The 14,129-nt window shown below is 36.7% G+C and overlaps 1 protein-coding gene across 2 annotated transcripts in view; it reads right to left on the reverse strand.

Annotated features, from left to right (window-relative positions):
• Nucleotides 1-11,313, reverse strand: part of Tdc2 (Tyrosine decarboxylase 2) — a 34,832-nt gene extending 23,519 nt beyond the window's left edge. For both annotated transcript variants that reach the window (XR_012451408.1, XM_074088061.1), the window contains exon 1: nucleotides 10,912-11,313. Coding sequence is in view for 1 of the 2 variants with exons in the window: in XM_074088061.1 (XP_073944162.1) it covers nucleotides 10,912-11,226 (315 nt within the window). In the remaining variant the exon portion in view is untranslated. The remainder of the gene's footprint in view (nucleotides 1-10,911) is intronic.
• Nucleotides 11,314-14,129: the final 2,816 nt, after the last annotated feature.

Below are 14,129 nucleotides of genomic sequence, written 5' to 3' on the forward strand. Positions count from 1 at the left end.
TAACAATACGTATTGAAAAGAGACGAGAGTCGGTTTAATTTTTTATTATATTTTTTTTATTGTAAGTAGGTATGTTATATATATTGTAGGTGGGAGCGCCAAAGTTCGCATACTTACTCTTCGCTGGTCATACCATGTCTTTTGTCCGAATCATCGTTTGTCATCATTTTTTCCCACTGAAACCTTACATTTATCTGAAAATTTTAAATGGTCATCCTATAGAAAACTATAGGTTAGGTTAGGTTTGTTTTATAACAATTCTGAACAATTATTGGAGTCAGAGAAAAATAGAGTTATTACAAACGATCATTCTGACAAACATTACATTCGGACTTTTAATAAGTATGCGAGCCGATATGGACCCGTTACTTTTGATTTCTGTTATGTTAACTTTAAAGGTCTCTACCCACTACACCGTATCATACCATGACCGTAATAGGAACGTCGTGTCAGGAATGGAATGTAAAGCGCATACATGACACTCGACGGAGACAGTTGATTAGGATACGTGCTAGTGGACATAGTCTCCTACTTTTTAACCGACTTCAAAAAAGGAGGTTTCTCAATTCGAGTGTATGTTTTTTTTGTATGTTTGTTACGTGATAACTCCGCCAATTGTGGGCCGAATTTCAAAACTCTTTTTTAGTTCTAAAGGACATACTTTCGAGGTGGTCCCATTGACACCAAGTCAGGATCTGATGATGGGATCTTAGAGAAATCGAGGGCAACCCTCGAATTTTTAAAGCACACCTATAGCGATTTTGGCATTTTTAACATCAAGTCAAGTATTTTATTTACATTCAGAAAATATCATTTGGTGAACTGGACCCTGATAAAGAAGACCGTAGGTACCGGTACTCTGTTATAAAATGATAAAACTATGCTGTGTTTGAGCTTAATGGAATCGTTGTGAGATGCAATTTGGCTACAAATCACTAAAAATTATGAAAAAAAATGTTTTTAACAAAAAAAGGAACCGACTTCAAAAACCTTGAAAATAATTTTCTACTAGTTTGAAGTTGGTGCCTCAGCACGAGCCAGCAGGAGTGATTGAAGTCCAATATATATATAGTATGTAGGTGAGGTAGACGACTATAGTTCCACTCCTGCAGGGCAACTACGAAACTCGAAGTTCGTGTCGTGCGGTCCCTCTAGCTGACACTTATACTATTTAATACGAGAGCGAGAGGGACGGTACGATACGAACTTCGAGTTTCGTAGTAGCCCTGCGCTGGCTCGTGCTGACGCCCCGACTTCAAACTAGTAGAAAATTATTTTCAAGGTTTTTGAAGTCGGTTCCATTTTTTGTTATTTTTTTTTACACAGATTATTTTTTTGCCTGACACTGACAGGTTGCTATTACGATCATGGCATAATACGGTGTAGTGGGTGGGTAGAGACCTTAACCCATTTCTTCTTATTTTATCATATAAGGTAGATAATTTTTTTTTGTCAGCTCTACAAGAATCCAAGGATTTTCCAAGAGGCTAACTCTAAAGCCTTGGTTTCCTAGGACAATCGGTGCCGTCCACGATACTACTCTATTTCTAGGGCCGGAAGGACGTGTCAGGTCAGGTCCGACGTGGAAACATACAAAACAGGGGGCTACCATGATCTTTTCATAAGCGATCCAAACGCAGAGCAGTTCAATTTAGGCACCTAAACTGAATCGTCGAAATTGGTACCACGACGTTTATTTCTCAGAGCTGAGTCTCAATGGTTTACAAGTGAATTAAAGACCGATATTGTCTCTGGTTCGAAACTGAAACGCTAAGTTGCGAAAGGGATGCCGCTAAGTAGGTATATGCAAACCAAATATTGTATACTAAAACCTCCTTATTTTGGAAAACCATAACACTATTATGTCATTCCTTGTTCTTAGCAACCGTTGTGTTGATTACAAATTAAATGTTTGTTTACGCTGTCACACTTAAAATTCCAAAAAAATTGACACAATGAGTAACTTATACTGAATCGCTAAATTTGACACTGAAGCGATTCAATTCCCACTCAAGTTAAGCGTCATGGTACGAAAACCGCTTGAAGTGAGTGAATGATTATAGTATCGCTGTCGCTGAACCGTGCTTGAACTGAATCGCAAAAGTAACGTCGTGGTACGAAATAGCGATGCAGTTCAGTTTAGAGCCTAAACTGAATCGTATTAAGAGAGCGTGGTAGGGCCACAGGCTGCGGAATCTGGGATGGAGCGAGTAATGAATTGGTTAAACAATAATTTACTGACGCTATATATATGTATATATATATAGAACATCAAATATATAAGTTTTTTCAAAACAGCGTTTCAGAGCCAGTGAACGAGGTGCCAGTAGACGAGAGACTCACCTTTAAAACAGCATGTTCAGAGCCTCTCGGGTCGTTTTCCTCGATCGGTTTCCTACCGATGCACTTTATAATGAGGCCTCAGTTCTTAGGGTTCGGCAGCTTTATATTACGAAAGCTCAGCATTCCATTCCGTGCCGCGTGCTATATCGCTACACCACCGCTGGACAACGGTACAGACATGAATTTCTCCTATGCACCATATATCTCAACCTGTTTGTTTCTTATTTAGTCACTTAGAGAAGTCTCTTCGTTCCATGGTTCCATTCTCCATACAAACGTAGTCCCAGTCTCATTTGAAAACTAGGCAACAGAAATAGATGAAATTTTGTAAGTATGGACTAGACGTAATTATCTATGCCTGTGGTTTTTTTAGATTTTCATATACTTAAATGTGTAATATCAGAATTACAGGAGCTCAAAAGTCGACAGCAAAAAGATGTCAACTTTTCACGAGAAATACAGACTAATAAAGCATTTTTACAAAAATCGAAAAACCTCAGGCATAGAAAATATAACGAATATCATTATTGTAAAATATCATTGATTTCTGTGCTACTTTTCGTATATGAGGACTTCGAATCCCAAAATTCAACCGCCCAAATCTTGAAAAGCCTACAGCTATCTCGATATAAATTACGGACGTCGTTGCGGAAGGCATGGGGGGGACGGCTACGAGCGCTTATGTCACGAGCGATAAAGACAGCAATATCCCAAACGAAGCAGCGATGGGTTTTACGGGATGACCGTAAAAGTAACAAAAATTTGGAATTGAAATAAAAAATACAAAAAGATTCCAAAAACCAATCTTAAAAACTTATTATCCATAGTATATCACAAAATCGCTGATCACTACATTATTAATGTTATAAGGTATTCCTCTATAGTACTCCGGCAACTATTACAATGAGATGACATATAAGTACTTTACTTTTCCATTTTTATTTATGATCAGTTGCGTAAACATGAACATAAGTTACTGCAAGTATAACGACATCACTAATTTAGTAACAGCACGAACAATGGCCCTCGTGAATATAAAAAGATAAGATTAATTTGAAACACTTGAAAGAATTAACATTTAAATAGTTAATGGTCGACCTAGAAAGGCTATCAATAATTTCTACCTAGTATTTACTTGGCGACAGAATTGCACGAAGATATATTTTTGCATTTTGCTATTTACTCGTAAGTACCTAAATTGAAATCAAGCGAGAAGTTTTATGATAATACATTTCTTATTTCATAAACGCTACAATTTTGGTATTCCATTTAAGCTATTTAGGGGCTGTTGTTTTACCATCCATTCGTCTCCGTCTATTCGAACAAAACAAATAGAGATGGCATCACATTTAACCGTCAGTTAACACTAATCAATGGATGGTGAAACAGCCCCTTAATATATCTATCAAGCAGTTGAAGTAGGAAGGAGTTACTAGTTATAAACTTACCACGGGACAGTAAATAATAGTAGATTGTTGCACCAAGCAGAAAGTTATTTATTGTTGCACCGAGTGCCGATTTGGAGCCCGAGCGTGAGCGAGGGCTTTTATAATAAATAATAATAATAATTTCATTTATTTCGGAAAATAAAATTATTAATTATTAATAATTATTAATTTTTATTTTTTTTAAAAGCAAGAGTGCAATATAAATTACTTAATGCGAGGTGCATAATCTGCTTTTCTTTCAACTATTACTACAGGAATAGTAGGCGAAAAAAAACTCATGCTAAACAATTAATAGGAAAGAAATGTCACCAGCACATGGTTCCATCTTTGTAAGTTTACATTCGCACTATCAAAAAATTACTTTCTTACTTTTTTTGGCAGAGTTAGTAGCAGATATTTTTACCCGCGATCTGACAAATTTTGGATGGGCTCCAGGTTGGCCAACAACACAGTTTTTTTTAAATATGTCTACTTAGTATTTTTGATTTTGATAGGATTAGTAGCAACTATTTTTTGTACGGAATCTGTCAAATTACATAAGACCGTCAGGTTGACCAACCCAACACTAGATTTTTTTACACTATGCAGGCTAATTTTATAGCCGAAATACTTCTGTTACTTACCTCTTTGGTGGTGCAATTAAAAAAAAATCTAAAACAATACAATAAAGGATTTTCATACATTTTTTCTGTTCTAGAGCAGAAAAGTCCCGCTTTGTGCTGGGTATTTAGTGCGGTTATGATGAAATTAAAGCATAGTTGGAAGAAAAAGGAGTTTATATTTTTGATTCGATTTAGCTAAATTTTTTCGTGTTTATAATTATTAAACACTTCAAATTTGCTATTCCACTAGTTAGTTATACTTAGGTAATACTTAGCTGAAAATCATTTGCAGGATTTTCCGAAATTCCTACAGGATAGTGATAAAAGAACGGAAATTAAAACAAAGATTATAACAGGTAATTTTGCGATTTTCACTTTCCTTTCCCCAAAACTACACGCACGCAGAGCCGGGACACGTCGCTATTAATATATACGAGGGGCGTTCAATAAATTCTCGGTATAATAATAAAAAAAACAAAAGAAAGTGAAAGTAAGTTTTTTTTATATATATTCCCCCCCAATGTTTATACACTTATTAGATCGGTCGATTATTTTTTTTAAACCCTAATAAAAATATTTTTCGTCTTTGGTGTCAAAATGCTCCTGCCTCCAGCGCTTCATCGTCAGAAAATCGATTACCTCGAAGATCTTTTTTGAGATTGGGAAACAAAGAAGTCGCCAGGGGCTAAATCTAGACTATACGGTGGATGAGTAATAGTTTCGAACCCAGATTGAAGAGCAGCGGCCTTGGCAATACGAGCAGTATGCGTTGTGATGCAGCAGCACAGAACCAAAGAGGATGAGAATTGAAATTGTTTTTTATTCGAAATACTTGCACAAGTCCTTACATTTTGGCGATATTTTTTGAAGCTTTTCTTTAGCTTGCCCTTTTTGCTTATTTATTTATTTATTGTTTGTTTGGGTCAAATCTTGGAAGCTAAATTTGACCCACTTCCAGTGGTCCGATCGACTTGAAATTTGACATACTTATATAAATTTGGTGACAATACAACAATCTGGACTAGGATCGTCCCTGCAGGAGGGAACTCCTCAATAGTTAATAGTACCGACTTGAAATTTGGTATAGATATGTAGTTTAGATGATAATGCAAGTACAGTCAACAAAAAGTACACTCGGTAAAAATAGCTTGCATTAAAAATGATTTTTTTAATAAAAACTTATTACAAGCATTATATTTATTTGCAGTGTAATGTAACTATGTTTTCTCGGACGGAATCTTTCAACACAAATTTGAAGTGGATATCAACCGATTGAGCTGAAATTTTACACGCATGTATAAATCCGATGACAATGCAATATTATTATGTCATGGAGTTGATCTGATGATAAAGCTAGCAGGTGACCATAGGAACTCAGTGATAAACGACACGACCGCATCGAGTTTGGACTCGTTTGATTCGTCTTGACGAGTACTTTGGTAACCAGGGGCATAAAGTACAGTCATCAAAAAAACCTTATATTAGAAGAACTTTAAGAAAAACTTTTGCTGAACTGCTTACGGAACCCTTCATGTACGAGTCCGACTCGCACGACCAATTTTTTTTTACTCTTTCGGTTCCTGCCCTGTATGCAGTCCTGATGGTCCCAAAGGAAGCCCAGCGCCGTTCGCAAGGCCAGCATTATGCTGATTTGGGACCATTTCGTGACCGTGATGTGTATTTTTCTTCTATGTTTTTTTTTTGTGTAATTGTCGATTGTTTTTTCCTTCTTTCTCTCAAACATTTATCAATGTGCCATCAATTTTGTATTGTACCTATTACATACACTGAAAATTACCTAAATTTAATCTGCATGAAAAAAAGCGGCCAAGTGCGAGTCGGACTCGCCCATTAAGGGTTCCGTAGCAGCAAGTAACATAATATAAAAGTTTCCTTTACTTTACGATTTATGACGTATTAAAAAATAACTACTTACTATACTAGATCTCGCTCAAACCAATCTTCGGTAGAAGTTTGCATGGTAATGTACATCATATATTTTTTTTGTTTTATCATTCTCTTATTTTAGAAGTTACAGGGGGGGACACACATGTTACAACTTTGGAAGTGTCTCTCGCGCAAACTATTCAGTTTAGAAAAAAAATATATTAGAAACCTCAATATCATTTTTGAAGGACCTATCGATAGAGATACCCCACACGTATGGGTTTGATGAAAAAAAATATTGAGTTTCAGTTCTAAGTATGGGGAACCCCCAAAATTAATATTTTTTTTTCTATTTTTGTATGAAAATCTTAATGCGGTTCACAGAATACATCTACTTACCAAGTTTCAACAGACATGACGAATTCATAAGGGTTCCGTTTTTTGCCATTTGGCTACGGACCTGTTTAGAAACGGAGGCTTGCGTGAGCTTGCCAGCGCTTTCCGCGGATCCGGCAGGGCTACCTACTACGAAATTTGAAACTCGAAGTTCGTGTCGTTCGTTCCCTCTGACATTTGTAAGTACTATTTAATATGAGAGCGAGAGGGACGATTTGACGCTAACTTCGAGTTAACCAGATAATTTGCGTCGAACTCGTGGTTTTGTAGTTTGCAAACTGAAATTTTGTTTTTTATCACATTATATTTATCATATTTACTAATGGTAATTTAATTATTATGGTAATGGTAAGTTCGTGATGACTTTGTATCAAACCGTCATTTACAAGTTAAAAAATTGCTTAAGTGACTAGACATGTTCTTTCCGTCCTTCAATTATGATAAGAGTGAGGATACTTCATTTTAACAGTTAATAAATAGTAAAATAAGTAAATACTGCACTTCGTTTTACGTTTTTGTGCTACTATTAAGCATGCTTATTTAGTGGCATACTGGTGTACTTCAGGTAGTTATTAGCACGCTGGTAACGAGCATGTGCAAGGCGGCCTTTATTGAGACTAAGTAGGTATTTTAGTTTTTAAATTAAGGATTTTCCAGCAGTCGTTAAATTTAAATTGGTATCTGATCCACTACGGCACAGTTTCACTGCAGTCGATTGAAGTTTCCGAGTATAAGTTTGAGCTACAAGTTTCCCCTATTAGACGAGTGACGTCAATCCGGGCACTTGATCAATCATTGTACCTACGTCAAAAAAGTCAACAGTGTCTCTTAGCTGTAAGATGGAGGCCAATAAAGGAAAAACTATCTTAAAAGGTCAGTAATGTAATAGAATGGACCCTATAAAGAGTGTTAGATGTTTAAATATTTTTTATACCTAATTTTGATACATTTGTGAATGAAGGACCCTAAAACTACCGACACAATGTGGTTTCGTCTACAACAAACACTAAAGATTTCATATGTTATATATCCTGGGGGCCTACCATGATCTTTTCATAAACGCTCCAAACGCAGAGCAGTTCAATTTAGGCACCTAAACTGAATCGTCGAAATTGGTACCACGACGTTTATTTCTCAGAGCTGAGTCTCAATGGTTTACAAGTGAATGAAAGACCAATATTGTCTCTGGTCCGAAACTGAAACGCTTCATAGAGGGAGTATCTATTCTCTGTCTACGGAAACGCTTAGTCGCGAAAGGGATGCCGCTATATGCAAACCAAATATGGTATATTAAAACCTCTTTATTTTGGAAAACCATAACTCTATGTCAACTCCGTGTTCTTAGCAACCGTTGTGTTGATTACAAATAAAATGTTTACGCGGTCACTAATCCACGATTCTATTTTCTCACTGAAAAAATAGTTTTATCAATGAGGAGTTAAGAAGCACAATGTCCTATGAAAAGTTATAAAACTTGAATAAAAGTTTAAAAGTTCTTGAAATTTAAAAATATTCCAAGTACTTAAAACACTTAAAATTCCAAAATAATTGTCAGAATGAGTAACTTATACTGAATCGCTAAACTTAACACTGAAGCGATTCAATTCCCACTCAAGTTAAGCGTCATGGTACGAAAACCGCTTGAAGTGAGTGAATGAAAATGTCTGTATCGCTGTCGCTGAACCGTGCTTGAACTGAATCGCAAAAGTAACGTCGTGGTACGAAATAGCGATGCAGTTCAGTTTAGAGCCTAAACTGAATCGTATTAAGAGAGCGTGGTAGGCCCCCAGGTCTTTCAATGATTCTATAAAGCCACCAAACGGTCAATCTACCAGATGTGTAGATAGGTATTTCAATAATGCCGCCGAGAATCGAAATGCATCTCGATCTGGAAGATAGTCCTTTTTTGGTTTAATTTATTGCATGTCGGCGGCCGATCGTAAAATCCGCCAAATCACGAAATTTCTAGGCATGCCGCGAAATGGCGCCATTTCATAAATTGCCTAGTTTTAGGCAGGTCATGAAATTCCTAGGCATATCTTGAAACACCGCCATATCGGTTCAGGCACTAATTTTATCACTAATAATCAAAACTTATAAGGAGCAAACTATATTTCAAAAACAACAATTTTGTCGTTTAGTCACCGAGCGTCCTGCGTTGTGTATGTCAACATAATAGACATCCGTTACAATAAGTACGCGCAAATTTTACGTAGAAGGATGCAGGCCCTTTATACTACGAAGTGCAAAAATTCGAACTTCGTGTCTTGCCGTCCCGCTGACGCTTATATTATTTAAAATAAAAACCGGCCAAGAGCGTGTCGGACACGCCCGAAATAGGGTTCCGTAGCCATTATGAAAAAATTAAGTAATATTTTTCTAAGGTCTACGTATTTTATACGGAATCTTCCAATAGGTATATTTTATACCTTAGGCTGCTATTTACTCTTACCTTAAACTACTAATAATTCTCAAGCAAACTTAGCCGTTATACTTACTTAGTTTTCCTTGAAAGTTTGATATACTTACTACCATCATGATTTTTTTCAAATTTTTCCACCCACCGGTTTAGATTTTAGAGGGGGACTTTCGATTTTAATGAAAATGTGCCATTTAAAGTTTAATATTTCGCAAAAAATCACTGACGAGAAAAATCGTCATAGCAAATCCCTAATGGTTTTAAAAGTGATATCCAAACGATACTCCACACTATGGGGTTGGATGAGAAAAAAAAACCTCTATTTTACGCCTATGGGTTTTTTTTTGTACCATTTTGTCGGCATAGTTTACGTTTATATCCGTGCAAAATTACAGCTTTCTAGCGTTGATAGTCCCTGAGCAAAGCCGCGGACGGACAGACAGACAGACAGACATGGCGGGGTGTCGGTCCCGATCCATACCGTCGTATGTCCTAAAGTCAAGTGCCATACCAATTTTGTCCTAAACGCTCTTGACATATCGTTCATTAGTCATAAAGATTATAAGCCATAATGCTTCTTATGTCCTAAGAGACATAATCCATAATATTACATTACCTAATGCTCAAAATACCTAATTACTTTAGCCATAATATAACATGACCTAATGCCAAAATACCCAATTTGTTCTGTACTAATATTATAACACACAACATCTTATGTCCTAATGTAATGTTCGTCCTAATCATCATTTGCCATAACGCTTTTTTCTCTGAAACCGTAATTTTTTCAGGTTTGTTATAAAATAAACCTATCCTAACCTATACAGTTCTACAGAATGACCACTTCAAAATTTCTGAAATATTTACAGTTTCAGAAAAAAAACCGTTATGGCAAATGATGATAAGGACAAAGATTACATTAGGACATACGATGTTATGGATCGCGAATGACACCCGAACTGCGTCCCCAACGGAAACGAACTGCTACCAGAAAAGTAGGTTAGGTTAGGTTAGAACTGCGTCCCCAACGGAAGCAAACTGCTACCAGAAAAGTAGGTTAGGTTAGGTTAGAACTGCGTCCCCAACGGAAGCAAACTGCTACCAGAAAAGTAGGTTAGGTTAGAACTGCGTCCCCAACAGAAACGAACTGCTACCAGAAAAGTATATTTTATGACAAATAGTGTTTAGGGCAAACGTCTTTATCGCAAGAGATCATTATGATCAAAGTTATTAGGAAAAATACAATTAGGACAAAATACATTAGGGATTCCAATATAGAACCATGATTATGGCATTCACTTATAGTATATATAACTATTAGGACATATGAACATTAGTACTACAGACGATAGTGCATATAAGTATTAGGACATACAATACTAGGGTAAAAAAAGTTATGGCACTTACATTAGAGAATACGTTGTTATGGCAAAAGATCATTATGACCAAAGTTATTAGGGAACATACAATTAGGACAAAAGATATTAGGGATTCCAATATAGACCCACATGGCGAACTATAAGGGTTCCGTTTTTGCCGGAACCCTAACGAGAGTAAGATGGACGGTTCGAATTTCGTAGAAGCCTCTCAGAGGTGGAGGTACGATTTCTCGCGGAAGTTCCGCAGTTACGGAAGCGGAGGCAAAGTTCCGTTACATACAACATTACTTTAAGTAAATGTATATTACCTAGTCACAGCTTTAAATATACACTGATCAGAACCCGAATGACGTATAGAAATTTTACTTGAAGCACTTACGAATGCCCTACTCTACTCATTAATTTAATTTAAAAGCGCTGCATAAATATCATCTTACCCATGAGAAGCCGACGCATCCTATTCCAGCCGACAGCATATCTCCCAGGATGGAAGGGTACGCGTTTCCTGCAGGGAAGTAGGCGTGGAACCGTGGGTGCTGCCAGTGCGTGACGCCCGGCATTATCTTGGACTCCACGTCGGCCATCACATCATCCCAGTTCTCAGGGTGCAGTGGTGCCTCGGCAGGCAACGCGGCGCGGAGGTAGCCCGGCTCCACGGACGGGGTAACCCGCCGCATACGCAGCGTGGACATGTATGTACAAATGTAGTCCACCATCTCCTTGCCCCGAACGCGAAACTCCTCGGTGTCCATGGCCGCTTGAACGAACGAGCGTCTGGTTCAGGTTCGGGGCGAGAGTGCGGTGTCAGCGCCGCGAAAGCCTCCGGCTGACTCCGCGACCATGCAGTCAGCACTTTGCTGGCCGCCGGGTGGAGGGGCGCGGGGCCGATGCCGCAAGTTATGAGAGCCGAGACAGAGCGATAAGCGATGCTAACTACGCCATGATTGCCTGTTTTTTTTAAATTGTAAAATTCTCTCTTTCTGTGATTTTTTCAATATTTTTATTATGGATTCTAGTGTGAATGGTGGTGGGCCGATTTTTTAACAGCACATCTATAAAAATACTAATAATCGTTCCCCTCGAATTGATCGTTCGATATTGCTCGGTATAGAGCTCTGGAACTTGCTTGACCGCTGCTTCGTAATAAAAATCAAATGATCGTTCATCCGATCCGCCATCATGATTGTTATGGTCAGATTAATTTATCGATATATTTATATTAATTTTATCTATGCTTACCGGTCAATGAGCATGCGGTTGACTGATAGTAAGTGATCACCGCCGCTTATGGACACTTACAACACCATTACAACTCTTAGTGCGTTGCCGTCCACGCCAGAAACGGTAAACATGACTTTTAGTACCTTTTAAGGGCACTCTGGTAATGTGTTTATAGATAATGATAATGATAATTTATTTATTTACAGAGAACATGGTACAAGATAAACAGTTCTAAAAGGTATAGAAGGCTCTCACATTCTGCCGCGATTGCGACGTATAAAATTAATATATTAATTAATTCTAAAATATAATTTATGGCCATAAAAAAAACAAATGTCAAATAGTGTTAACTCATAAAACAATAATAAAATCACAGCAATAATAATCAATAAATCAATAATAAAAAAATAGGGGAAAAAAAATTTGAACATTACATGGAATCTCTTGTTGGAATTAATAGGCTTAGTCCTTCAGTAAAATTATCATAAAATATTGGAAACACATTTTTTCTTTTGTCAAAAAAAACAAAAAATAAACCTATAAATATATAGCCACTTAAAGTTCACGTGACGTCACCCCGTGCGACACTTTTTATCACGGCTTGAGACAGACAGACAGACAGACATGGCGAAACTATAAGGGTTCCATTTTTGCCATTTTGGCTACGGAACCCTAAAAACGATATTTTTTTCATATAAATCATTACTTTTTAGGGTTCCGGTGGGTGGAAAAAATTGAAAAAGTCAGGATGTTAGTAAGTATATCAAACTTTCAAGGAAAACTATAACGGCTAAGTTTGTTTGAGAATTATTAGTAGTTTAAGAGTAAATAGCAGCCCAAGGTATAAAAATATACCTAAACTTGGAAGATTTCGTATAAAATACGAAATCCTTAGAAAAATATTACTTTATTTTTCCGTAATGGCTACGGAACCCTATTTTGGGCGTGTCCGACACGCTCTTGGCCGGTTTTTTTTATTAATAATTACAATAATTGGTAAGGGTAATTGATAGTAGGTATTGGCAAAGTCTAGTATTGGTAAAAACCCTCAATTCTGAGAGGAAGCCTGTGCCCAGCGGTGGGACGTATATAGGCCGGGATGATGAGGATGATTGGTAAAAAAAGTAATTAGGTAACTTTTATTTAAAGTTAGTTTTTAGATAAGGTCCTCACTGAAAATCAGCGCCACGGCTTGCCGTGGCATTTTGCTGAGTGGGGACCTATTTACCGTCATGTATGTCTTTATTTGTTCTATATGTTTGTTCCTATGTTTGTTTTTTATGGCGTTAAATAAATGTATTTTCTTTCTTTCTTTCTTTTTAATTACATAATATTGAGGGAGGCCTAATGTTCAACAGTTAACGTCTTGCGGCTGATTTAAATGATGATAATAATTGTAAATTCAACTGCGATAATCCTTGGGTAACCCGCTAGCGCCTGTAGCATAGCCACAACCGCCGGCCGCTCGCCGCCCGCCCTCGAGCCTCGAGCCAAGCCACTTCATTCATTGTGTCCGCTGAAATCTATCGTATTCGAGAACTCAATGGGGTTGACTTCGCTCATGATTCAAACGTCATTCTTATCTTACGTAAGTAATTATCATGAAAAACTACTTCTCGTTCTGTTGCAATTAGTTTTAACTACCTTATATTACAATATTTATTACCGACTTTGTTAAAATAAGGAATATTAAGCAATTATGGCATCCTTCGGACATTTAAAAGAAATTTAAAACATTAAATAACAGTTTACGGTTTGTGCTAGTGCTGCATTCTGTCGGCAGAACATTGTAGTAATATTCCCTATTAAAATGCTAATAGAGTTTTATGTTTTCTGAAAATACACTATTCTCATAGAATTTCTGACTGCACTAAGAGGTATTTTAATTAACGTAATAAAAGTAGGTACGTCTGCTAATTTAGTTACTGGGGTACGTCTATTCTAGTAATGGATGAGCTAGATTGAATATTCATAAGCCTTAAAATAAAAGCCATGGTAACGCTTTTTCTTCCTGCTGGAAAATTTGACAAAGTACTTTAGGAGTAGGTTAGTTGCAAGAAGAACTCAATGACTCATACTTTCTATTTTTACGTTATTATGGAGCTAAATCGAAATTTAGCTCTATTTAAATTTATTCTTATTAAGTAGCGGCTGTATTTATGTCTTGTCTTTTTTCTATTGTTCTGTAGGTGTGATGTTTTATGACGTTGAATAAATATATTTTCTTTCTTTCTTTTTTTTAAATAAAACTATTTCATTTCTATATTAAATATGAAAAGTTACTTGGGAATGGGAAATAATGTTTTGTATTGTTTGAAATCAAATCAAACTATAAACTGTGTTTTATTGATTTCCGTTCAATTGTTCTGCTATTATGTGTGAATTAATAGTTATTTGTGCAACAAGAGAGCAAAGTTGTTTTTTGTTGCGAGTG

Source organism: Choristoneura fumiferana, chromosome 5 (genome assembly GCF_025370935.1).
Source record: "Choristoneura fumiferana chromosome 5, NRCan_CFum_1, whole genome shotgun sequence".
Lineage (NCBI taxonomy): Eukaryota > Metazoa > Arthropoda > Insecta > Lepidoptera > Tortricidae > Choristoneura > Choristoneura fumiferana.